This window comes from Chelmon rostratus, chromosome 12 (genome assembly GCF_017976325.1).
Source record: "Chelmon rostratus isolate fCheRos1 chromosome 12, fCheRos1.pri, whole genome shotgun sequence".
NCBI lineage: Eukaryota > Metazoa > Chordata > Actinopteri > Chaetodontiformes > Chaetodontidae > Chelmon > Chelmon rostratus.
In genome coordinates this window covers 13,196,755-13,223,807 of record NC_055669.1, presented here as the reverse complement: position 1 = coordinate 13,223,807, position 27,053 = coordinate 13,196,755, and the positions used below count along the sequence as shown (strand labels likewise).

General features: G+C 46.6%; 1 protein-coding gene across 6 annotated transcripts; it reads left to right on the top strand.

The window, feature by feature from the left end:
* Positions 1–242: 242 nt before the first annotated feature.
* fgf12a (fibroblast growth factor 12a) lies at positions 243–26,551 on the top strand. 6 transcript variants are annotated; one of them, XM_041948456.1, is made up of 6 exons: positions 6,830–7,025; positions 8,327–8,374; positions 11,463–11,573; positions 16,181–16,284; positions 25,069–25,267; positions 26,436–26,551. In XM_041948456.1, exons 1-6 carry the CDS (start codon positions 6,830–6,832, stop codon positions 26,549–26,551), a joined length of 774 nt encoding a protein of 257 aa, XP_041804390.1. The 6 variants fall into 6 exon arrangements, with proteins under 6 accessions (XP_041804392.1, XP_041804390.1, XP_041804391.1 ...); XM_041948458.1 differs by lacking the exons at positions 6,830–7,025; positions 8,327–8,374 and adding an exon at positions 243–333; XM_041948457.1 differs by lacking the exon at positions 8,327–8,374.
* The last annotated feature ends 502 nt before the right edge of the window (positions 26,552–27,053 follow it).

Below are 27,053 nucleotides of genomic sequence, written 5' to 3'. Positions count from 1 at the left end.
AGGAAGAGAGGGAGAGAGAGAGGGAGGGAGGGAGAGAGCGAGAGAAAGAGAGGGGGGAATCACTCAAGATGCCTCGTTTTAGCGTAATTTGTCCTGCAGACTGTGCCCTTCCGGCGTTTTGAGGGCTGCTGCGAGCCTGTAGAGAGAGGCTGGCTGGCTACGCTATGCTGCCTGACCCTGCTGTGTTGTGATAGCGTTGTCCGATTGTTTGGATTGAGAAAGGCTCCCATCAACCCAAATCAATGAGGATTCTGAGGCCATTCCTTCAGAAAGGAGCGCATATGCTGCAGTGTTTCTGTGGACAACGATCGAAGTCGACCACTATCACCAACGGTGAGAGACAAACACAGCACCATAGCTTTATGGCTGCCTTTGCTTTGCATGCTTTCTCTCTTGAGTGATGGAGGAGAAAAAAAAAGAAAAAGAAAAAGGGGGGAGAGATATATAGAGAGAGAGGGGAGGAGGAGGAGGAGGAGGAGGGGGAGAGGAGAGGAGGGGGGGTGAGTGGTTTCATTGGCCGCTCGAGTGTGTGAGTAACATCTTTCGAGTCTGTAATGAAGGGAGCTTATCCTTGTGCTCCTTGTGTGCATCTGTCCCGAGTTTTGTGTGCGGGGAGCGGCATCCAGCCGCACTCCTCCGGAGAGGGCTCCGGTTACTTCGCCTCAGACCGAGCGATATTTTGCAGACGATCGCGTTCCAGTGCTGCATCCGAAGCGGGCCAAAAAAAAAAAAAAAAAAAAAAATGGACAATGCAGGGATCAAGTCATTAAACTTCAGGGGCCTGGAGAGGCAGCCTTGCTTTAGGGCCCCCCCAAACAAAGCAGCGCGGTTCAGCACCACGGATAGCGCCATAGCAGGAGTAGCCCGAGGAGGGGGAGCACAAACTTTCCATGTTTAAACAGATTTAGATCAAACCAGGACCCAGGTTGGTTATCATTTTGTGCAAGAATCCCTACTGTCTCTACTCTTGGTGGATATCAGGTGTGAAAAGAGTCCCTTTTCCTGCTGTTGCTGAAATGAAACATCTTATTTTGGGGGCCTGATTTTGGACCCCTGGAAGTCCCCAGTCTCCACTAAAAAACAGGCACAGTGTAAGAATATAGTGTCCCCTCACCTGGAGAACCAAACATTACTTTTGAAAGTGTCTCACTTTGCCATATGTCCCCTATAAAACATGCTGAACCTAGTGGCGTGAAGTTTCAGTGACACACACACACACACACACACACACACACACACATGCTCATAAACACACACACACACACACACACACACACACACACACACACACACACACACACACAACCAGCACTCAACAGTCTTTGGCAGTAAGCCTAAGATGCCTGCCATGTCCTCTAGTCATGTCTGAGCAACTCACTGCGCTGCTGCTGCTGTTCACTCCTAACATAACCGCATCTCCAAAGCCATTAAAAAAACATCCTCCAGCATTTCCAGAGCGAGACAAAACGCTGTTTTACTGGGAGACAAAAGCGAAAACACCTTCTCCTGTCTCCTCCCGTCACTTGCAGCACATCGGATCTCCAGCAGTTTCAGCTGGAGCCGGCTCTCAAATTCAGGGCAGACAATTAGAAACTCCATTAAGCACAGTTGATTCCTCTGAGGTACTTGGACCAAAAGCAGCACGCACACTGGGATCTGCAGGACTCAGATATAAAGCGCCACCGGTCCTTATCCTGCATCTCTGCTCACTGTTAGATGAACCTTGTGACCTCAATCAGGACCTTGTGAGTCAGCTCACAGGTGTTGACACAAATGGGTGCAAAGCATGAACGCACAAATCTAGTTAAAGCTGTCTGAGCTTGCTTGTGAGCTCATTCACAAGTTTAATCTTCTCTCTGTTTCTGAATTGTTGGGGTTCGTTTTCAAGAACTCCTCAATAGGAGTTCCACTGCTCTTTGCTGTTCATCCAAAAATAGAGCTACAATGTGATGAAAGTGCGCTTCTATGTTAAAAAATCATTTTAAACACACACTACCCCGCTAAAGAGTGAATGTGAACCTATATCTGAACTTGGCTGTGCATTTTACGGCATTATTAACTCAGTAACAACTCATCAGACTAGCTCTCCAGGAAAAAGGGGCTGAAACCTCAGCTGATCAGCTGACTGCATCGCTCACTGCTCTGGGGAACGTTGACCCGTACAAGATCATGTAAAGCAGGAAGAGCAGAGAGTGCTTTGCTGTCCGGATTCAGGCTCTGTGCCAGAATTACCACCCAGGGATTTTCAGTGAAAGATGTTTCTGAGTAGGCTTAAATGTTCGCACCTGCTCCTTTGTAGTGTCAAGTTGGCACCTGGCTTTTCTTGTTTTGAAGTTAAAGTACAGTCGGGGTGGATTGCAGGTGGGTGGCATAATGGAGAAACAACCAGTAATAAAAGCTTGTCTTTACCAGTGGCAATACTTATTTCCATCTGACTGTCAAATCAATAGAATGAGATAGAATAGAGTTTCATTAAAATTACTTTGGAAACAGCTTTTTTTCCCCTCTGTCAGTCAATCCTGATGTCTTTCCAGACTCATGTCTGGCATGTTCAGTGCAATCAAACACCCAAAGCCAAAAGCATTTGCATCCTCATCAAGCACGATTTATTTTTAATGACCAAATTAGTTTGCCTTGATAGTCTAAATTAGCAGTTGGTTGTCATCTCTCTGCCTGGCCTTGTCTGGTTTTGTGGCTTTTTGCTTACAAAGAACAACAGTTGAGATAAGTTGCTGGAATATTTGCAATGCATATACGTGATGGTGAATGTGGAAAACAGCATTTGTCTGCATTCGGGGAAGAAACTCTTTGTTTTTGTCCATCCATACAACTTGTGCGGCTCCAGTCTAGCTGTGCTCAAACGGCAAGCTGTGGTCTGTGCTGGCAGTGTAAATGCCTCAGCATCACACTTCTTCTCGCACATCTCTTCCTCTTTGCCTCCTGGAGACTTGGCAAGACAGTTTACCAGACATTACGCCATGAAAACTAGTTCTAGCTATTGTGAGTCAACAAATCTGCGAGGCGTCTCAAGGACACGTTAGAGTGGTCTCTAACGTGTCTCTCTCCCTCTGAGCACCTGTGGTTCGTTCTTTTTCCACAAGGGGGCAGCAGATATAAAGAAATGACTGTGGAAGTCAGCTCCTGTCCTGGTGGCACCTGAAGGAGGGGACGCTGGGGCTTTGGTTCATTTAAGTTTTCAGAGATATGTAGTTCCTGTGCGGTAGTGTGCAGTGTGTGCATCATGCTTCATACTTCAAATGATAAAACCCAAGAAATGAAAACACACCTACTCTATACTGACAGCTGTGCACATGATTTAACACAACCTGCTTGCCTCATTTTTTTTTTTGACAGCATTCAGAATGTTTATAGCATGAAGACTGGCAAACATTTAAAGTCAAATCCTTCTAACTGACAATTCAAATGATGCTGCCTGTGGTGCATTTCATAGCAGCAGTGTTTTTATTGCTTGTGGACATCGCTCAGCTGAAATGAAGGGAACATCAATTGTGTCTGGTAGAGGGAAGACGCCGAGCAGATCCTCATTAGGGAATACTTTATCTTTCCCTGACAAAGATGTACGTCCTTTGTCTCCATGGCGCTCCAGATCGCAGCGTCCCTCCCATTTCTGAGAAAGCTCACAACTCAGCAGCTAATTGTTTTTTTCTAAGAAATGTATATCACACTCCCACGTGTCCGTTAGACTGATGAATGTTTTATTGAAATTGTTATTGATCTTTCTTTATGCTTCAGTGACATGTTCATTTCTATCGCTCACTGGCAACTCAGTAAGATTACAAAGCTAGACTGAGGGTTTTGATTTAGAGTCCAACCTTCTGTTTCTAAACTTTTCTTTTGTCTGTCTGTCTGTCTGTCTGTCTGTCTGTCTGTCCCTCTGTGGGAAAAGAGTGTTGATGCCCTCCATCTCTCCCTGTCTCTCACACACACCCACAAACAACATACAGCACACACACACATGCAGAAGCACAGAGGGCTAACCGGGGTACCAGTGCTTCACATTCAACTCTTTCATCCATTATATCCAAATCTTACGTAACTGTGTGTCGGGGAGGAGGGACGGGGGGGACGAGACAGTGGTAGTCAAAATGAAACCGTCTCTCTCCCTCTCTCTTGATCTCTCTCCGGGTTCAGTTTGGAGAGAGCATGTCAAACCGAGTCCTAGAAAAAGCCTCTAAATGTTTCATGCTGTTTCATCACAGGGAAGAGAGAGGTTTTTCTGTGCTGCTGAAGACTCACGTGTTCTTCCTCCCACTGTGTGTGTGTGTGTGTGTGTGTGTGTGTGTGTGTGTGTGTGTACGGATGTGTATTTCTCATGTTGTGGGGACATAAATCTGTTTGCAGAGTCACATTGTGGGGACTCGCCTTCCTTTCGTAGACAAAACAGAAGTCACTATAACATGAATCATTATATTTTAGGGTGAAGGTTTGGGTTACAGTTAGGGTTAGATTTAGGTTAAGATTAGGTTAACATTAGGTTTAGGCAAGTTGTGGTTATGGTTCGGGTTAGGGTACATCTCCAGGAAATCAATGTATGTCAGTGTAATGTCCTTTGAAGTGATGGAAACACGACCGTGTGTTTGCACTCGTGCAGCTATCTTTGTGAGAACCAATTTTAGTTTCAGACCTTGGGAGTTCAGACATTTTTGGAAAGTGAGGACATTTTGGCTGGTCCTCACTTTCGGACAGACCTTCAAAGGACTGTTTGAGGGTTAAGGCTTGGTTTTAAGGGTTAGGCTAGAATTAGGTTTAGGTTAGGTTAAGGGTTGGGGAAAGCATTATGTTAATATTTGTGTGTGTGTGTGCGCGTGCAGGAGAGAGACAGAGTGATGTGTGTGCTCCCCAGCCCCATGCAATAATAACCATGGAACCAGCGGCACATGCTGGTACACACACGTTTGTGGGACATATTTGAGCGCTCTGCTTCGACTAAGCTTTATTCTAATGGATTGTTCTTAACAGGAAGTGACGGTCATCCTCTTTCATTCCAGTGAGAACAGAACCAAGACAATCAGTTGCCTTGCATTTGTCCCGAGATGATCTTTGCAGAATATATTCTATCACACATGCTCATGTATTCATGTATGCACTCCCTCTCTGCTGCAAAGAGCGCTGAAGGGCAGTTTTCGAAGCTTTGGTGTTGCAGTATTTTTCACGGTTTGCGATAAGGACTGTTCAGCTGCTGTTGAGGATGTTATTTGTACTGTTTCGGTGTGTCATGGGGTAGTCCATCTCATTTCCATAAGCCCTAAATCGCATTTATCCATGCGTTGTGTCACCGTCTGGGTCCTCCCTGTGCCACTGGTGTTTTGCTTGTGCAGAAACCTGTTGCAGGTAATGCTTTTAACCAGATTTAATATGTTCTTCATGGCACGTGTGGCCATGGGCTGATGTCTCTTCAGTAGGAGCTGTGCGGATAAGAATGCTGAATGCTATCAGCCAAACCTGATATAAATGTATCTTTCTTTATGCACACTGCTGCGGCCTCTTTGCTGACCGACGTGCCCCAATTTCAAATCTGGCGTGCAACTTTGGATTTTAATTGTAAGTTAAAGCGACACATCACCCCAGAGGACATCACCCCACTCCCCCCCTGCAAAAACACCCACCCAGCATTTACTCCCATACCCCCCCCCCCCCCTTTTTTTTTTTTTTTTTTTTTTAAATGCATTTTATAATCACATCCTTTCATCCTGGAGATCATCTAGCTTTCCTTGTACGCCCCTCCGAGAATTCCTAATACGAACCTCAATCACGTATGATTGCGTTAAAAGAGTTAGAGAGAGAGAGAGAGAGAGAGAGAGAGAGAGAGAGAGGTGGGGGGGCGCATGGACCGCGACCGTCCACCCTCGCTGTCGGCGATGTAGCGCACCGACAGCATCCATTCGGGACGCGCTGGGAATAATGCTCAGGCTACTTTATTATTTGTGCGCTACAACAAAAAGCACTCTGGCGTGTGTCCGCCTCAACTAATTGTTGCTTTTCAGGCGAGAATCCATCCCTGCAGGCTCACATTACATCTCTGCAGCGTCCTCGCAGAGCACAGCCTCTGCTGCCGATTCCATTTTCCCGGCTGCATTCAGAGGTGCCGTCGACAGAACCGGATACTGGGCTCACATACCTCGGGCTCCTGCACAACCCCCCCCCCCACCCACCCACCCCCTCCCCCCTCGCCCCCCCACCCCCCCTATCCCCCGGCCTGGACCAACGTTTCATTCATCGATGCGCGTGGAGTAAATAGGATAATTAGGAGGAGAGGCAAAAAAAGGAAAAAAGTTAGGATCCTTTCTCCAGCCACGCACGGGCGTCCCGTGCATGGATTTGAGGCGTCGGGAATCCAGAGGACAGGGCTGCTGTGCAGATGAGGATTACGAAGTCGTGCTCGTCAGACGCGGCGCCGTTTCACCTGGAATACCTGAAAGCTCTCCCATGACACGCAGCTGCATCAACTTATCGAGGCTGTTGCATGCATTCGCGGCTGATATGTCGGCCCCTGTGGCCTAGCCCGTGGATCTGAGCCGCTGTTGATTCGAAGCCCCGAGTGCCGTAAAAAAACTCGCAGCAGCAGCTCAATTACACGCCACCGTCCCCGCACGCTGCTGCCGCCCGAAGCGCGATGATGCCCGGGACTCTGAGGACTCTCTGATCAGGATGACATTTGGCTGAAACACTCGTGGAGCCGAAACACACAATCAATCAACTCTCCTGGGTTTTTTTTCCTCTATTATTTTTTTCTTTTGCGCCAAGAAGCTGCACCAAGATCCGACCTCTGCCGAACTAGACTCTCGCTTTTCAGACTCGGTTCGGGGAGATGGCCGCGATCGCCAGCTCCCTGATCCGGCAGAAACGCCAGGCGAGGGAGTCGAACAGCGACCGGGTCTCCACTTCGAAACGTCGCCCCAGCCCCAGCAAAGACCCCCGCTCTCTCTGCGAGAGGCATTTCTTGGGGGTCTTCAGCAAAGTCCGTTTCTGCAGCGGCAAGAAAAGACCCGTTCGGCGGCGACCAGGTCAGTGCTGTAGATTTTATTTCTTTTCTTTTCCCCCCCCCCCCCCCTCTTACTGATGTGTGTTATGTGTGCGTATGGAAGCGGTTTTCCCCCCACCAACCCCCCCTCCACCCCACCCCGCCCCTCTTTGGAGCAGCAGAGGCATTATACTGCAGTCAGCGGCTCCAATCTGAGCCGGAGGAGAAGGTAGATTTTCTCCGCGGTGCGAAAAAATCCACCTGTTCCATTAGATCTTGCTGTCTGTCGATCCACCGCACGACACAGCCCTCCCCCACATACCGACCAAGAGCAGCCCGAATGTATGGGAGATGATCTATATGCTGTGACGTTCCCCCTTTATTTATTGTGATCCTGCTCTCATCAGAATAATCAATAACCCCGGAGCACATCTGATGCTACTGTGTGCCAGTGAAAGCTCGAGTCCAGCAGCTAAACAGAATATTTAAGCCTTCGTTTTTGCACACTTAATTTTTGCACCCCCCTCTCCTCCTCCTCCTCCCCTCCTCCCCTCCAAGCACACATACACACACACACACACAACTTCAATGCACTCAAAAAGGCTGCTTTAAATCGCCTAATTCAATATTACTGCAGATTGGGGTACAGAGGGGAGATAAGTTGCACTGCAGTGCACCAAGGCTCTTTTCAGATTAAATGTTTTAATGGTAAATGTTTATTGCAGAGAGGGAGCTTTACTGCAGTGAAGGGAGGTATAGCTTGGTGATTAAGAGCTGTATTCATGGACATGCCTACTACGTACACTCCATGGTGTAGCCTTCCCCTCTCCATCCTCACGGATCTGTCCATGGTGCACAGATAAGAAGCCGGCGGTTCAGTCGCCCCTCTCTGAGTCCAGATCTGTGTGATGGATGACAGTCAGGTCCTGCAGGCAGACTGATGAGGGTTGAGGCAGGGGGACAGACATCAATTTTTTAAGGCAGAAAGAGAGGGCAATGGAGACAGACAGCCAGACAGACTGAATGAAATCCCCGTCATAGCGCAGCCTCATCAGACAAACAAACTCAGCGCCAAAACCGCCACAAAACGCCCGAATAGAAACATGAGCAGACAACAAGCCATTCAGGCCTCCAGGTAGGTAACTCCTCTCAGCTGACACATACATGACCAGACAGACAGGCAGGCAGAAAGACAGACAGCTGCTGTATTTCCTCTAATTCATCATCCTTATATTTCATGCCATATATTTGCATATAAACAGCCGATACACTGGAGAATTTATGAATTCTGCCTGTTTAAAAGACTGTTGTTTTTCCTTCTATCCCCCTCCCCCCCTTCGTAAGATGCACCCTCGAAACCTCCACAGGTGTCCCATAAGGGCTGCAGGCTAGGTCAGTAGCTCAGCCTCCATCCGTGTGTGCTGTGTTTCTTCTCGTCTCCACCCCATCTCGCGCCCATGTCGACTCCCCCTCGGCCAGGGAGGGTGGGAGGTGGGGATGGGGAGGGACAGAGAGGGAGGGAGGGAGGGAGGCAGGGAGGGGCGGGGGGCTTCAACACCTGTCTGACAGCCGACGACCCTCTCCCTTGCTGATTTCTTCTTCTTTCTTTCATCCCTCCTTCTGTGTGGCTTTCTTGGGTTTTTTCAGCTTAATTTCGTATCTGTTTTTGGTTTTCTTTTTCTCGTAGCTCAAGCTCTCCTGTAGCCAGTCATTCGTCGCTCCTCTGTCTCTTTCCTCTCCTTGTCTTTGGCTCTGCCTCTTCTCATTTTGTTTCTGCCTCATTCTCTTTGTCAGTCAATGTCGGATCAGTCTTTACCCCCGCTCCTTGTTCTATGTCTGTAAATATGTGTCCAGTACTTCTGTGTAAGTGTAGTAGAGGTTCTTACCGTGGTGTACTTTAGTGTATATGGATATGATGTGTTTCTCCCTGTCAAACACGATATCAGAACAGGTGATCATTCACCATTTCATGGTCATGACGCCATTTGTCGACGTACCTAAATGTTTTTGTCCTTCTGTATTGGTATGAAGTAAATTTATTGACGTTTTAATGGCCCATACGCACACAGGATGACCTGCTGTATGTTGCCACCGAAAGACACCTTTGATGCACAAACACACGTTGTACCCTCTGGAGTTTAGGCCGGCTCATATCCGCACTCACACGAACACACACACCCACACATGGCACGCTCACTGCTAAATGATTGGGACTGATGAGCCGTCAGCGACTGCTCGGGCCCACGTCGACGCCTTAATTTATGGAAGTGTAGTTATCACATGTGATTTACTGACGTGTACGCTGCCATGTGCTTTCAAACGCACATAAGTATGCGCACGGACGCAGGCACACACACACACACACACACACACACAGTCTCCTCACCCTGCCTGTGATGGATGATGAAGGGCCTGTCCCAGGAATTGATGGCCCCGCCCCAGGGGTAGGTGAGTTGGGGACTGCTGGTCAGGATGATGTACAGTTGAGGTGAACCCGCTCTAGTTGGGGGGGTCACTGCTCAGTTTCGTCTTCCTAATGGCTCTCTCCTCCACACGCTTGTCTTCTGTAAGATATTAATAGAGCTTATGCACTGGTAGTTATTGCAGCGATCAGTTTTCAAGTAAAGACTTAACATCTGCTGTTTCTGCTGAAGACAGATCTGGCTAAAACTTGGATCTTTTTTTTCTCTCTCTCTGAAAATCTTCCTCTCTGTCAAATCATTCTGTGCTTTACACGCCGGAGTGGACCTCTCTGAATTGCATGACCTCCGAATCCTGTGATGACCTTGGAGGACAGTCAGACTCACTCATTCCTCTTCACTCCAGTCGCACACATCAGGTTTTTTGCGAGGCCCTGCGAAGCGAGCATTTTCAGTCACTAAGTCTTTATTTAGGCACGTAAAATGAAAGTGAGCATCAATTCAGTTGTGACAAAATGCATAATTTGTTTCTTTTGTGAGAATAAAGAGGGAGAGAATAAACAAAGGATTAGTAACATCCAGCATCTGAGTTGCTGTCTGATTTCAGTGGAGCTTGTCTCAAAATCTCTGCCACTGCAAAAACAAGACATTGCTGTGCATTAGTGTTTCATCACTCACAGTAAACCTCAACAATCTATGACTGTATTAGTTACATATTCAGACTCTTCATCTTTTCTTTTACCTGTGCTCAGAGTGAGTGTCGTAAATATCAAATCTTTCCCTCTCCGTGTCAAAAGCCACAACCCAAGTCATGTTTATGCGAAGGGTGTCATCTGACTCCGCTTTTAAGCAAAATCAAAGGACCTGCCGGACATTAGACAGACCGTGGAGACCGCACTTACATTCACCCTCAGATAAACACAGCTTTTTTTTAACACAGCTATTTTTCCCCCATGGCGTTGCCCGAGGCTTTCTTCGCCCCGAGCTAATCCTCCTTTCCACCTGCTCCCCTGAAGTGTTGAGCGCTTCGAGCAGCGCTCTGGCCCGGCGCCAGATGTCGCAGCCTCAGAGTTGGAGGTCGGTTCAGGGTTATTGCCATAAAAAAAAAAAAAAAAAAAACTGGAAACTTTAGGTCAGTTTCCTCTCGGGTCAAGAAAAAGCACTGGAATCCTTTGAGGTGAACCTGTTGCCACATAAGAGAGAGTGTCATTGAATAAATCTGCCCAAAAATGCACAGTTGCTTCATACCAAATAAAGAAACCATTGGCATGTCAGTGTATATTACAAAGTGGTTTTAAAAGGGTTTCCAAATGATGTGAAGCCAGCCATTCTTCTGTGCTAAATAGAGTCAGACATTAAGCGAAAGCAACAACAATCTCACTGATTTTCTGTCATGCTGTTTTCATTGTAAAGGCCTTCCAGTCAAACAGCTGCTTACCCTATTTTGGGGATTATGTTGTACAACAGATGACTCATTACAATCTGTCCATCATAGTCGTTTTGATATTCAACAGCTGGACTGAAGTCGTTAGTGCTGTAAGTTTTATTTTATTTAATTTTTTATGTTAGCAGTTAACTGTGGAGGCTGGACTGTGCCACAAGAAGACGTTTTGCAGTGTCATTTTGAAAAATGCTTAATTGTAATTGAGTATTTAAACGGTGTATTTAGAGACCGACCTCTTGGTAAATTTTGTATTTATCTTCTGCAATTCAGATAAGAAATGATCTGACAGGCAAACACACCTGCAGTCTAATGGATGAAAAGTCTGTAATTGTTCTGCTGGTGCACTCCATCTTCCACAGCCAGCTCAGTTAATTAAACACCGTGCATTTTATGTCTGTGAAACGTGTGTTCGTAAAACATTTCAGCATTTTAAAATGCTTGATAAGAACAGCCGTGAGTACGCAAACGAGCAGCTGAAGGCCGAGGCATCGGCTCTTTTGTGTGTGTTTGTCACAGTTATGAGAATGTCGCTCTGACATATTCTTGGTGGGGATGGGGCTGTGGTCTGGCCGACGGTTTGTGCGTGTGTGTGTGTATGTGTGTGTGCGCGTTTCAGAGCCGCAGCTGAAAGGCATCGTGACGCGACTGTTCAGCCAGCAGGGCTTCTACCTGCAGATGCAGCCGGATGGAACCATCGACGGCAGCAAGGACGAGAACAGCGACAACAGTGAGTGGAGCACTATGGAGGCTACAGCTTCCACCATAAATCATTTAATGGCAATGAGTCACTTGGTTATATAATATATTACCACATTTTATATGCTGTGCTAAATTGTTTTTAATTCTTATATAACTGATGCCAGCCTAAAGCACTCCAAAATGAGTTTAAGATACCCGGGTTGAATTGGATTATCACTACAAAAAAAACCCTACAATTTTAAAGAGAAGTATTCACCAAATTCCACAAGGCAGAATGCCCTCTTTTCTGCATCTGGTTATGCAATAGCATGCATGAGATGTAACTGTGGACATAAATGTGTCAAAGCCTCCTCTGATGGTTTATGAATTCGCTCTCAAAACTATGCCTTCATGGTAAGTAAAGAGCATCTTGTATTAGAATTTCTATCCCTAAGTGAAATTAATTCCAGCATCTCTGTAAGTAAACCATTCGTACCGTGCACGAGCGTGAGCGTCACGTTGTTTTGATTAATTCGAAGCACGTGTGATTATCACAGCAGAAAATCCCTCCTGGAAACAACTTCACTCTCCGTCATGACATTCCCTCCTCGAGCCACTACTTTGCAATATTTCACCACCGATCGACTTTCCATAGTGGACTACCAGTGGATAAATAGTCTCCAGGGTATACTCCCCTAAAGCTGTCACACCCCTTCCGCTCTCACAGGAACAGAAAAGGGCGAGATCAGTAGAGTCTGCAGAGAGTCGTCTTTATTAAAACATATAGGCTTTTGTAACAGTTTCCCATGAAAGCGAGGGATCAAGGAAGAGATATATGTCAGCGGAGAATGGTCGCCAGAGCGATAATGACGACACTCAGTCTGGACCGAAGCCAGACAGGAAACCAATCATGACCTTTCTTCTCTAAAACATCCTGCCAATCTTGAAGGAAGCCGGAGCCAAAGCTGCTGTACCGTAGCATTTGTGCGGTGAAAAGAACGGCTTCTCCCTGTCGCTTGTCGTTTCATAGTTTATGAGGAGATAGATCCTCAGTGAGAGCTGCTTATGACATACGTGGAGGGTCTTCAGAAAGGGATGACTGCACGAGAGGAAAAAAAGCAACAACGCACAAAGCATTTCCTCTGTGCACCTTTAACACGCTGCTGTTTTTCGGAGCCTCCATTGTGTTCTGAGGGTTTTGGGGTGGATGAGGTTTTTGTTGTGTGTGAGGGTTTCCCCACCTCTAGGTAATCCTCTTGTTAAGCAGTCCTGCCGGCCCAGGGATGGAGGAATGCAGTGAATAATTCAGCCACGGGAAACTAAAAATACCACCTTCTCCGTTTGGACCCAATGAATAATTCTCTATGTGAGATGCCTCAAGCTCAGAGATGGTCCGAGGGAAGATGCAGAGAGAGAGCAGAGGGGAGCGGGAGGTGCAGCCAGAGGAATTTGCAGTGTTTTGCAGTAAAAAGATGGAGAAACGAAAAAGTAAAAGACAAAGAGAGAGTGACTAAGAAAGATAGAAATGGATATAGTGGATTTGGTATTCAGGTCTTGCACTGAACTATTGATTGCCCGGCTGGATTATTAGAATAATAGATTGCCCCCACCCTCGAACCACACCACCCTCTGACCTGCAGCATCCTCAGCAGCGGCCGATGGGATACAGTAATTTATTTTCAGAGGGAGGTTCAGTGGGAACCCGTGGGATAGAGGAGCAGGATGCCGCCTGCATACTAGGAGCGACCTGAGCCCAGAGTGCATTTCAGTCCCTTCTTTTATTTATTCGCTGAATGACAACAAGTGCTGAGACAAGGACACAACTCAACGGCAAAATAGTTGAGCAGGAGAAAAAAGTCAGTTGAATTCCACTCCAGATTTTGAAAAGGAGGCCGTTTCACCCCGAAATATTCAGTAAGTTGTCAGACGGGACAGATCAGAAGAGATTCTTCAGTTCATGCTTTAGTGGTGAGCACGGCTGACTGGCAGCCCTACGCTTAACTAACTGCCAGGGCTGTGAAACACCGTTCAATTAATTAACGCCCATGTTCAAATTTGAGCAGTTATTAATTTGATTGTCATCAGCTGATCGCCTGCGGTAATTACCTGTGCACAACGAGGCTCTAGAAAGATGTTGCCGGTTATGAGACACCTGCAGTATGGGGCGTTCGCGCTCCATCGGTCCCCGATGGCCCTGGTTGATGGATGGGATGAAGCGAGGCTATTTTTTTTATTAGTTGCAGACCGAGTTACGAGTGTCAGGCACTTCACCAACTCTGGCGTGGAGAAGGACTGTCAGCAAAATCGAATTAAAGACACTTTTAAACAGGCCTGTACTGTACTCTGTATACCAGCTCTCCCATCTCTGGATTTGCATTTCTCTCTGGATCTGGAGACGTGCCCTTGGCATTTGATGTCTGGCTTAGTGTTTCTCTAAACCTTTCCTGCGGGGTTTATTTCCTGCTGCGCCAGTGCCCCTCACATCAAATGCAATTCCCTCAGCCTACCTGCAGGATTTGCTTGTAGCCGATTACTGCTCCACTGGAAGACTCCACGTTTCATGGATTGTGCTTTATTGGGTTGTTTGAACCCGTTTTGTGTGGCCCTTTGACGATAGAAGATCCCTACACCGGCCCAGCTGCTCTCTTTTCTCGGTGAGATTGAGGTTATTAAGGGAGAGGAATTGCCTTCAGAATAGCCATCAGGTACTCTAACAGTAGTCAGTGCAGCTGTAATTATGGAGTCCATCAACTGCTGGAGCTGCAAATAGAAAAGCCGGACATTTAGAAGGTAGCTGAATGACAGCTCATGTCAGTTGCGTAATATTTTGGCAGGAAAATGAGTGCAGGGACGGCGGAACGCAATTATAGCAAAGTAGTACGCTAGCTCGCCATATTTTGCGTCTCTTTTCCTCCCACTTTTCGAGCCAAGCTATTGTAAATAGTCTTTTTGAAGGTCCTACTGCTTCAGCAGCAGCAGCTCAGAAAAAAAAGGCAGACTATGTTTTGATAGGTGGAGGTGCTCTGGGGTGGAACACTCCTGGGTTTTAGTGATACGTGACAGAACTGTGGACGCTGCCTCTGAGAGACACTGCCAGTCATCGGAGCGACAAAGGCATCGGCGGTGAAAGGCAATTGGAAAGAGGAGCGAGGGAGCAGACAGAGGGGAGGGGGAGAGAGTTATGACAGAGAGTCAGCAACAGAGAAGTGCTGGAAAAAGAAAACACAATTTAAGGTGCTAATGGACTCGCATTCTGCCTTCATACCCCCAAACATCCAGCCCTCAAGGGTATACGTAACTGCAAGAGTGGCCAGTGTATATCACCGTACCAGTGGCCTGAGGGCACAGTTAAACCATTGGCAGGCGAAAGCAGCGCGTCGATATTTATTGAGCGAAATTGAATCCGCTCGGAGGACAGACCCGTGTTGGCACGTCTCCTCTCGTCCCTGCCAGCTTTATCTGATAGTCCCCATCGGCACCTGCAGAACAATCACCCCAACAATGCCGGGAGCCCGCGGTCCGTAAAGCGTGTCCTCACACCCTCACCAAACCGAAGCTGCTGAAAGTCACAGTTCAGTCGTCAGACTCGACAGAACTCACCCACAGAGATAACAGCGATTCATCTGTAGAAGCACTAAATGGAGGAAAATTAGACTTTACAGGATTTAGAAAATGGTCTGGAGGATTGGCCAAATGTCTAGTTGCTTCCGACACACTAATTCTCAATTTTCTTACAACCTGGATGAATAAAAAATCTACATAGTGAGTAATTACCTTTTAAATTTTACTTTGGGGGTCCCACTCAGCTATTTTTTTTAAGTTATCGTTTATGACTCTGATTGATGGGGTCCAACATGAACACGCACTTTTCTGCCAAAGTTAGAGCAGTTTTTAATATTTCACATTTCAGTGCCCATGTCGCTGCTTTAAAGTGGGCGGGGCACAGCTGGGAAAAGGTGAGGTCACAAACGTCCGTGCACCAATGAGCACGCGGTAATTATTGAATGAGAATGTGACGAAAGCTGTGAGGGCCCCAGTCAGCAACTTTAATAGCCAGAAATATTGAATGTTACAGCAAAATAGTTCAGATTAAGAGCCAGATTGTAAGATTAGTACATTTAAGCACAATTGCAACACTTTCTCTTGGTGTAGAGGTTCGCTAATGCCAGCTATATCTGCTCAAACTAGAGCTGCTTTCATTCACAAAATCTGCCTCATCCTGTGCTACTTCAGTGTGTAATTTCATCACTTTAGCAGATAACAAAGGATGAGCGATGCTCTCTGATTGGTTGAGGGCGTTTTTATCCAACTTGCTGTTACGCAAACCGATGATGCTCGCCTGATGCTCTGCCCATCGTATCGCTTCAGCTGCCTGTCACCGCAAAGTTCTCGATTTCTGCTTTAACATCAGTGCCCCGCTGTCACGCTGACTTGCGTCGGTGTTCCCGTCGTCCGTGTCCTGCGCTGTTCTCTTTACTGCTGACAGATAGCCAAAACAACAGAGATCAGAGGCTGTCACGTCTGCAGGAGTTAAGTGAAAACTCAATTGTCCTATTCTGTCCTTTGTTCCTGATGTCTCTCTTTTGTCTCTGCCTCTTTGTGTCTGTCTGTCTGGCCCTTTCTCCCTCTCTCACCCTCACCCTGTCTGCTCTGCAGCCCTGTTTAATCTTATTCCCGTGGGTCTGAGAGTGGTGGCCATCCAGGGAGTGAAGAGTGGCTTCTACATTGCCATGAATGGCGAGGGCATGCTCTACAGCTCGGTGAGACACAAGCCCCAGCCCCGGTCCCGCTGTTAGCTTTTGGACGCGTGCGTCACCAGCATGCGTGTTTGTTCATTTACACGTGTTGTGTTTTGTTCCGTTTGTTGTCTCTTTTAATATCCCACCGCAGCAAAGACTCAGCCATTCCAAACCCTTTCATCTCTGCTATATTCGAGAGCTCTTCAGATGTGCCTTTGTGTTGCTGTGCAGCACTTATTCCCCCCCTTTGTTGTTGAAGCAGCACCGTGCATGTTTTACATTTAATTTGACACCAAGTTCAGTGCTCAGCCCTTTTTAAAACTGCTTCTTCTTCTTTTTACGGGCTACTAATGCAGGCTCGTTATGTAGCGGCTATAAACAGAATTTCCACTGAATTTCATTGTCTTTTGATGTGGATAATGTTGCTTTATTCAACTTTCATCCTGATTTCTATTCAGGATTTCTGCTGTCATGACAGGATACTACACTGCGAAAACATCCATTATATTAATGGGATCTGAGCTGTTTCAGTGGTTTCTGATATAAATCTTTTTTTTTTTAATCAGGAATTTGCACAAAGTGTAATTTTTCTCATTAGCCAAATGCACCACATGATGATAAAAAAAAGTCCCGCGTTTGCCTTGAAAAAAGTGGAATTACCTCACCTCATAGTCCTCCATACTCCTTCGCGTTCAGAAAATAAAAATCATCTCAACACTCAGTGGGGGAGTAAATATTGTGAAGACGGATGTTTTATTTGCAGTGTAAGATATGAGAAGCATATATGCTGGTGTGGGTGGCAGATGCACGGGCGGGGGTGGACACAGTCACAGATGTCAGCTGGAGAAAACATTAAGTCGTAGCTGTTGCATCAAGGATGAAGACATGCTTCTGGAGCACGTTGTGGAAATGAGTTGCAGTAGGAGAGTGTGTGTGTGTGTGTGTGTGTGTGTGTGTGTGAGAGAGAGAACATGAGAGAAATGGGGTGGGGGCATAAGCAGAGATATAGAGACAGGAAGATATCCCTAGTTGGCATGGTTATATAACCTCCATCTCATGGTTTCTAATCCACTTGAAAATGAACTTGAAGAGGATGGGGGGGGCTGCGTTAGCCACAAACCTCTGCAGAGGGACCCTGCGATAGCGGTGTCACAGCCAGACAGCGATGATGAACGATTGGCAAGAGCTGGGATTCACAAACTGCCCATCAAACTCTTCCTTTCTCAAAATACTCATAAAATCCTTGAAGGACACAGTGAGCCAAGGGTCTGTCATATTGCAACTCACATATATCGATAAGGGAGCTTTACTGCAGAAGAGACAGGAGAACATTATAAAATAGACCAGATAAATGGTCTACATGCAGCATTTAAAAAAAAGTCACTTCAGTGCCATTGTTTGAGAAAAAGAAACATTCTCGCTCAGTGTAACTTGAGCACGACTCCTCGGCAGATGTATAAGCACTCACAAGTTCAGAGGACGTACAGTACTGTAAGTGCGCAGGCTGTTATGACTCACCCAGGTAGACGGATTCATTCACAACTAAAGGCTCATAAACAGGCGCCCAATTCACAGCCCTACTATGAGGCTTAGCATAACCCTCCACCCACCTGTCTACGTCTAATTAAAGTTTAATCGTGCCCAGACAGCAATCTTTTAATTTATTAAAATGATGCAAGTTGGGGACGCTGCATGCCCCCCCCTCCCCCCAAACACACACACACACACACACACACACACACACACACACACACACACACACACACACATCCTTAATGAAATGATCATTTGTGTCAGAGTACGTGATTACTGTTGTGATTCAGGACGCCTGTGCCAAACGGCAGCTTTCAGACCCTGACAAACAGGGCTCATTTTAACCGTCGCTCTAATGGGTGGAGGAACACATTTTCTGACCTCTCCATCCCCAGGGAGGCGCTGTTTGTCTGAAGGCGACGCATCTTTGCAGTAAGATTTGAGAGGCCATTTTAATTAAAGCCACAAAGTGAATGCGGTCTCTGGGCGTACGGAGGAGGTCCGGTCTCCTGGATGTGAAGCATGGGAAATTAGCATGCGTTGGTAAGCAGAATGCGGGTGGTAGGCTGGATCACAGGGAGGCTTACGCTGTAAGAGGCGCAGAGCGCTCATAAAGAGGCTAAATGAACATGCAAACCACCGGATGAAAGCACGAAAAGCCTCTGTTTCCCTCCGTAATTTCCATTATTCACCCGTTTCATTTACCAGTGCAGATTATGCATGTGATGGACAGTGCGAGAGCTTCTTAAGTGTTTCAAGAGGACTGTAAGGGGGAACATTTCTATTCTTTACTCACACTTTTATGAGAGCCCTCGTGGCGCAATCACAGCCATAAAATAAGTCCTTCGCTTTCATTTCTCATACTTACTCGCATTTGCTTTTATTATTATTATTTGTCGGGGTCTTTTTCTTTTTTCCCCCACCTCCCTGTGTTATTCGCTCTTCCCCCTCCTCTCCTCTTCCTCAAGGTCTCCAGCACTATTTGACTCTAAAGTTCCTCACTGCTTGTTTTGTTGTCTTGTTTAGTCTTCCTAACATCTGAGAGCAGAGATGCGCAGCTCTCTCCCTCGCCCGCCTCCTGGGACATAATTACTGAGGGATATCCTCCTATGTCTCTAACACTCCCCTCGTTTTTTTCTCCTTCCCCTCTCCCTGTGTCTTTTTGCGCTTGTCTTGTTAGCGAGCGAACGCGACGAGCTTCGTCTCCCGCTGCAGCACAGCTTTGAGGAGCTCAGTCTTTCATCCGGGGTGTCAGGTAGCAGGTTTTTTGGTGGTCAGTTTACTATTGCTGTTGATCAGTTGAGTGGAGTTGATGTAGCCATGGGGGAGCAGGGTGATAATGCTTGTGTGGAGTGTTTAGTGATGAAGTGCGTGGGGGCTGAGCATCTACAATGAAGAGCTCCCTTCCATTATTTATAACACTTCTCAATATGACCTAGTTTACTGCACAGCAGTAACCACTGTTCTCTCCCTCTGTCTCTTCCTGCCTCCCCCTTCTATCTCTCTATCTATCTATCTAGCTATCTATCTAGCTATCTAGCTAGCTAGCTAGCTACACTCACACAAACGCAGTGGCCTCTGAACTGTTCGTACTCTTTCCTTCGGTCAGCCACTAATTTTACTGCTTCTTCTTTATGTCGGAGAGAGAAGAAAGTGCGTTGCAGTAAAACCTTCTCTGAAGGCCCTGAGGGACGACTGAGAGAGAGCTGTGCGGAAAGTCGGGGAGCGCTTCAGATTTTGTTCGGGTGACAAATGACACGAGGGCCTCTTTGTGAGCGCTCGCTCTGCCCTCCCCTCCCTCGCGTGTCTTGATCTTTTTCCGTCCCCACAACAAAAATGCTTACGAGGAGCTGTGGTGCTGAATGGAAAACTCGAGTGAGCTGTGTCTCGCGGGTGCGTAAAAGGCTGCAGTCAAATCTGCGGAACATTTTTTCAGTTTGTTCCTTAATTGTTTAGTCTATTTAGAAAACGGTTCAAAGAAATTTCCAAAGCGTCACACACAGCGGGATTTGAGCTGCGCACACCTGACGAGGTGTTTGGGGAAATCGCGACAGAGCAAAACTTCCAGCAGGACTATGTCATCGTTACCAGATATTCTGTATGAAAACTATACTTCTTAACCTCAGAAAAGAAACTTTAATACAGTAGGTCTGCTGAGCTACTTTGCAAACCACATAACAAACCTAAGCTACGTTTACATCCCTCCAAGTTACCTGTTAGAACACACCTGATATACCTACTTGGTTGTGTCCAAGACAGGTCTTTCTTTACTTCGTGCTACAATTCAGGGAATCAGACACACAATTTAAGCTTTTCCTCCCTCTTGCCTTCCGTGCCTGGCTGGCTGCCTCATTTCTATTGGCTGCTTGGGTACTCATAGCGTGAAGCTGGCGTGAAGCTGAAATCTTCAGATTGTACATGAGATGCTGCTAACAACCAATGTTTGGTGTTTTTCCTTGATGGATGACATCCACAACTAATCTATTCTCACAGTTGTCGGCCATTTATTTTCTGTCAATCTGCTAATTGATTATTTGACCAACTGTTTAAACACTAGCAGACGTGCACTTTAAACATTAAACATGCACTGGAAAGTAAGAGGAAAGTAAAGAGGACCAGGAGAGAAACCGAGCGTTGGGCTAATAAGGGTTTTTCCTCCAAGATAGTCAGAGCCATTAGTTTGTGTTTGTGATTCGCTTGTAGCCATTAACCATCGACGTCCTCCTCGGAGGAAGGAAAGGAAAGGCAGAACAGAAGCTTGTTCGAAGGTGATTGACTTTCAGAGTGAGACAGAGAAAAAGATAAACAGGGAGTGGGAGGAGACACGCAGAACGAGTGAGAAAGAGAGTTTTTCAGTTTAAGTAATGTCTAGACAATCCCCGACCTGAATCTCTCCCAGAATAATAATGAGCTCGCTGGGAGTTCCATGGCAGGCCCGGGATTCTCACAGAGGCCAAATCTCTCAGATACACCAGTGGCTCAGGCCCATATTTAAATGGAAGTGCCCCCCCCCCCCCCCCCCCACCCCCCCCCCACCCCACCCCACCCCACCCCACCAACCGCCCGCCCGCCATATCCTCCACATCTTTATCCAAAAGTCAAAGGACGCCAGTAGCAGCAGCGGGGCTCCTTAATGCAGAGCCGGAGAGCTGCCTCCCCTGTCAGATGGAGCCAGTATCTGATTTGGATTCAGGAATGCGTTCAACCCAGTTCTGTTGGCAACCCAGTTTCATATCCATTACATCTTGCTCCCTTACTTTGTGTTTCATTTTACACCCCCACCCACTCACCCCCTCACGCACACACACACACACACACACACACACACCCTCCACAAGCACCCCGCACACGATCACTCATATCACATCACTCATATCTGTTTGGATGTTTGGCATAATCTGGGATTTTTTTGGGGGGTTGTTGTTTGTCATGTTTGACATTGTGCAGCAACAGGCCTCTGAATTAAGATCATCTATTAACAAAGGGGTTTCCTCTCAATCTATCAAATCCAGCCGTCGGCTCTGTTGAATGCCGTACCCCTCTTTCTTCTCACTAAAACGTACACTGTTCGTTGCTGCATCATTTACACCCATGACAACATTGGCTATCATAATTCTACAGCTTTTGTCGGTGCATTGCTATGTTTCTGTGGGCGTTAACACCACAACTATTTATCAGCGGAGCAGCATTAGGTTGTCGTGTGCCCCATGCTCCGCTAAGCAACTGCTGCTTACCATCACATTGGTTGACTAGATGATTAGATCAGGTGATGTTCACATGTGCCTTTCATTGTTAGCTGCTCCTCTCTGGGTCTCGTTCCCTCCTGTGTGTCTTTTCGTCTTTGCGTTCCCGTCCTGTGCAGCAAACACACGTGTGTGTTGCATCACCTGCGTGCTCGAGCGTGTGCAGGTAGAGCAGGAGTTCCAAACAAAGCGGGGACCAGCTCATCCAATCATTGCCCCGTCACGTGCCTGCAGAATTACATCCGTCTATTTGAAACTCACAGACGTTGTTGTAAATTCAGCTGACAGCCTTTGCTAAAATCAGCGTAAATTGTTGGGTGCCGACGCCGGCGAAACATTTATATTCCGTCCCCGGTTTCATGGTGTTTGTTCGCCGGGTCTCAGGTGGACCTCTGTGTTTATTTATCTTCAGCTCTCTACTGAGACCCCTAATGGCGGAGAGCGAGCAGTCTCACGCGCCCAGTTTCACTAACAGGTCCTTTGCATTTCTCCTTCAGATCACCACAGAATATAAATAGGCGTCCTTGTATCAGTTTACCATCACTAAGCACACCCTGAAATGTGGCACGTCTTTTTTTTTAATTTCCCTTGTTTCGCGGCGCTAACAACTTGCCCGATTATTTATTCCTGACGGAGGAAGAGAACCTGTTGGCGGGCATTTTAATGTATGACAGCATGTGTGCTGCATTGAGTCTTTGTGCACAAGTGTCTGTTCGCCAGTGTCTATTTCTGTGCTCACCCTTCCCCGCGTGGTTCTGCGGCTCTCGCGTGTCCATTAAGGAGATCTCATTAATCACGAGAGGCTCCGACCCTGTCTCTTCACCTCATATTTCCACTCAGTCGTCCACAAACAAGGTACTCTGTCAAAGACTTCAAAGTCACTTACATTCCACCCCTATCATTCCCACAGCCAGGGTGCTTTCTAAACTGCTCCAAGCCTTTCCACAGACAATAACAGAGTGCTGCCCTTGTTGGTTCGTTTGGAGGGGATTCTACGGTGTGTCAGCAAAGCCAAGAGGCTGAATGTGAAGGTTAGGATAGCAGAGCACTCTTACTGATTTGGGCTCCAAACAGATGAAGAAGAGGCATTGCCTGCTGGCGTGTAATGAATCGCCGCCTGCCCCCCCGCCCGCTCAAACACATATGTTCGCACCCCGACGCGCGAGCAGCCAGACAGGAGCGACGTGACCCCGAGCGCCCCGACAGAGAGAGAAATGTCTGCTGTCTGACGGTGTGCCGGCAGGCCCAGATAAGCTTGCCACAGAGCTTGTCCTCCCTCCTGCTGCCCAGCGAGACGTTTTCACACCGCCGACCATGTGACCTCACCTTGCCCGAGTCCTTTGCACAGCCTGCTATGCACTGCTGTGTCTTAAAATGGGCGGTCACAAACACAGCTTATATCACTGAACTACAGCGTGCAAGGCCAGCACAGATACACATATTCAAACAGCACTGATTTTGATTGGGATTGGGCATTTAAAGCTGCACTAATCAATATTTTTTTACATGAAGAATGGATCAAATCACTTACTTTTAGCATCTCTTTGGTTTTAGGGACCACAGCTGTTTTGATCCACTCTCACAGCACTCATCAAACCTGTTTGCAGCCACAGCAGGCAGCTGTTTTCAGTAATAAACCAACTGTTCGCTACCTGCCCAGGACCAAGCAGCAGACAGACAAAGTTAGCAACTAGCTAGCGAACGTAGCATTTAAGCATCTAAATAGCTAGATCATTTTCTTGGTAGTTGATGGAGAGCCAAAGGTGAATACTGGACTTGGTTTGTCAGGTGTCTGGAGACATCCGTGTCTGCTGGATGTGTGAATAAGCTGTGTGTAAGAGGTTTGCTGTAATAACTGCATAAGGTGGTAATATGTCAGTGTTTTGTTTCACTGCATAATGTGGTCCCACAAACAAATTTTAAGGGTCATTTCACCTGAATTACAACAACAAATATTTCCTCACTTTCCTCTAGCGGTATCTACCCACACAGACAGATGAGCTTTAACTTTCGGCTTACAGACAGATATCCGTCTCTGAGGTTTCCGCCTCCGACCTAATGCTGTGGAAGACGAATGGAAATTTGTTTGCGGTGCTGAAAGTATTGCAAGCTGACATTTTCAGATTCAAAGGTCAGTGTCACCCTTGCTCTGCATAATCCACAGACCTCACGGTGAATTAACATAGGTGCAGTTTTCTCGAAAGAAAGTAGCAGCTGAAAACTATCTACAGCAGTAAGTGCGTTTTTTTCCATTACTTTGAGCATCACAAATGTGTTTTTTTCACCTCCATAACATTAGAGTGGAGTAAATAAAATCTAAACTATGATACAGCAAGTAAATGAGGAAGTATGTTTTTTTGTAATTTGGGTGACCCAACCCTCACTCTTTAAAAGTCTCTCGCTCTCTTTCACTCACACACACACACACACTCACACACACAGACACACGCACACACACACACACACACACACACACACATACACAAACAGTCACCTCCAGCTGGAAGCAGAATTGGGCTGTCAGTCAAGTGGACAACCTTAAAAGGGCACAGAAGCCTGCAGGAGATATTAATGAATGAAATACAGCACCGACACCCAAACACACACACACACACACACACACACGTACCGTACAGCACAAAGTCTGTCTACTCACTGAGACAGCACAACATCCACCAAGCCAGCTGTTCCACATCACCCGCATCTATTTTTGACACACACGACTTCCCCGCCCTTCAAACTGACTGGCGTTTTTTTTAATTTCCCCTCTCGCGGTCAGGAAGTGTTCAGACGGGGACGAGAGCAGAGACGAGGGGTAAGGGCGATGGGGCTTGGCATCCGGCTTGTCAGCGCACGTTAATCAGCTCATCTGCTTTATTAAGTATAGATTTGGTTTTTCGAGTGGTAAAGACGCGCATTTTCCGGCCTTCTATTTAAAGGTCAGCGCCACCGTTATCTTCGTCAGAATGAACAAATTACCCAAATTTTTGTTCTGGGTGAGACTGTCGAGAGCACTGTTTCGCCTCTTGGCGGTAATGTGCCACCGCACTCGGTCCCGGCGGTGGATCCAGTGTCTCCTTTCCATCCTTTCCTGCCGTTCCTCTCCACCTCCTGTGTGTCCCCTTGACTTTCTCCTTGACACCTTCAGTAATGAAGCAGAGAGATAAAAATCTTCAATTGTTCACCATTATTCTGATACAGTAAGGCTATCATCCTCATTACTAGGATTCCCAGGATGCGTGTGCGTGTGAATACAGTATGTTTACTGACCTTGGCAATATACACATGATAGTGATGAGAGCCAATATTGGCAGAGTGAAACAGACACAGCCTTCTTTTTTTCCCGCTCAGATGATTCTCCATTAAAACCGTCGCTGTTGCTGGTTATGTCTGCGTGCGTCTGTGATTTCTGTGTGGATTTAAAAATTGATTTTTGTGTGTTTGCATGCATTGATTCATATGTAGCGTGCGCGTTCCTTAATGTGGCAGCCCGCATGCACGTACTCCATCTGCGTCCCTCTTTCTGCAGGAGATGTTCACGCCGGAGTGCAAGTTCAAGGAGTCCGTTTTTGAGAACTACTATGTGATCTACTCGTCCACTGTGTACCGGCAGCAGGAGTCGGGCCGGGCCTGGTTCCTCGGCCTCACCAAGGAGGGGCAGGTCATGAAGGGCAACCGGGTCAAGAAGACTAAGCCCTCGTCACACTTTGTGCCCAGGCCCATCGAAGGTATGAGAAAAATGAGACATTAAGACAAGTTACAATCTTTAATCCAGCACAATGAATATTTTGCAGTTGGTTTTAGAAACTATGTGCATTCCAAGATTCAAAGATATTTAATGAATGTAAAGAATTACACTCTCATCCTCGCCGCTCACCAAACCAGCCCCAGAAAACGATCACGTTTCAGAGTCAGATATTACAGCATCCTTCAGCTACAAGGAGTTTTGTAAACAAATTATCTTTTTCGACGACACTACCGTGCACTTACTGTGATGGATTATCTCTCTGAGGCAAGTTTTAATGTCACTGAAAGTTCCATTATTGAAATTAGTGCTTGCCCCGAGGCTAGGAAAGAATAAACAATTCATGGTGTAGTTTGGAGAGGGTTGGCAGTATTTAAAGTCTACACATCTGCAGTTAATAGGCTAAAAAAAACCCTGTGATATCGTCTTTTAAATTCATGTTTAATAGGCATAGAAATTACACTGGAATGACTTATGAATGTTTAATAGGAGTTTGTTCTCTTTCTTTTTTTGAGAGTTAGATGAGAACACCGGTCTCATGTCTGTATGCTAAATATGAAGCTACAACCAGCATCTTAGCATCAGCATAATGATGGGAAGCAGTGAAGGACAAATAGCCGGGCTCTGTCCAATAACAACAAGCTGTGGTTTTTATCACCACTTTTTACATTTTGGTTTTTGAGCAAATCAAACTAACGAGACGTAACGGGTTAATTAGTGAGATTTAGGGGAGCTGGGATGGAATTTGTCACCGTTTTTAAGAGCCAGGCACGCTTCCCTCTGTTTCCAGTCTTTATTCTAAGCTAAGCCGACTGGCTGCTAGCTGTGGCTTCATATTTATCATAGATGTATGAGACGGGTTTATTCTTGAATTTCATGTTTCTAGAGGGAGCAGTGTTAGATGTTATCATGTAAACTTTCCCAGCAATGTGATCTAACAAAAAAGTGCCGACACGGCCCTAATTCCCCGTCTTATCCCTTCCAGCCTGGTATAATTGTCCCTCCAGCCTCACACCTGACCTTGTCTCTGTCTTCACATCCATCTCTTCAATCTGCTCTCCATTGTCCCCTTTCTGAGCTCCTCCTCCCTTTGTCCTCTCCTCTTCTCTCCCTCCGTCTCCTTTGCCTCTCTTTGCATCTCCACTCGGCAGTTTGTATGTACAGGGAGCCGTCACTGCATGAGATAGAGGACAAGCACCGCTCCAGGAAGAGCTCAGGGACTCCCACCATGAACGGAGGGAAAGCTGTCAATCAGGACTCCACATAGCAGCGGGGGGAGGGGCTTCCAGCAGGGGGGAGTGGCCTCATCCTGACTCAGGGGGAGGGGCCCAAGGAAAGCTCACCGCCCCCCATGTTACGCACCACCATCCCCTCTGATTAAAACAACAAGAGGGCGTTGTGACGACGAGGAGCTATTACTGTACACCCAAGACAACAAAAGCAAAACTGAACTCTTGCCTGTGAAAACCTTTTAGATGAATTAATATAAAACCAGAGGATATATATATGGAAAAAACATTTTCAATCAGGACTTGACCAACATTTTATGCAAAAAAAGAGAAAAAAGCTGTGATAAATAAACAAAGGAATGGTGGTCTCTCTTCACACAAACACAAATATCTATCATTTCCAATTTATGCTGTGAAAAACAAGCTTTAATACATGTTCAATTTTCATACATTGATTTTTTCTTTTCTAAATGCTATTGCACTCTCATCATGCTTTATTGTGTTATTGTTGTCAGTAAAACTATAACGTCACCATAATCT

Excerpts from the sequence above, each read along its gene's own strand:
- fgf12a (XM_041948456.1), top strand. The coding sequence starts at position 6,830 with ATGGCCGCGATCGCCAGCTCCCTGATCCGGCAGAAACGCCAGGCGAGG. Across the intron at positions 11,574-16,180 it reads GGACGAGAACAGCGACAACA|CCCTGTTTAATCTTATTCCC; the intron begins GTGAGTGGAGCA and ends TCTGCTCTGCAG. Across the intron at positions 16,285-25,068 it reads AGGGCATGCTCTACAGCTCG|GAGATGTTCACGCCGGAGTG; the intron begins GTGAGACACAAG and ends CTCTTTCTGCAG.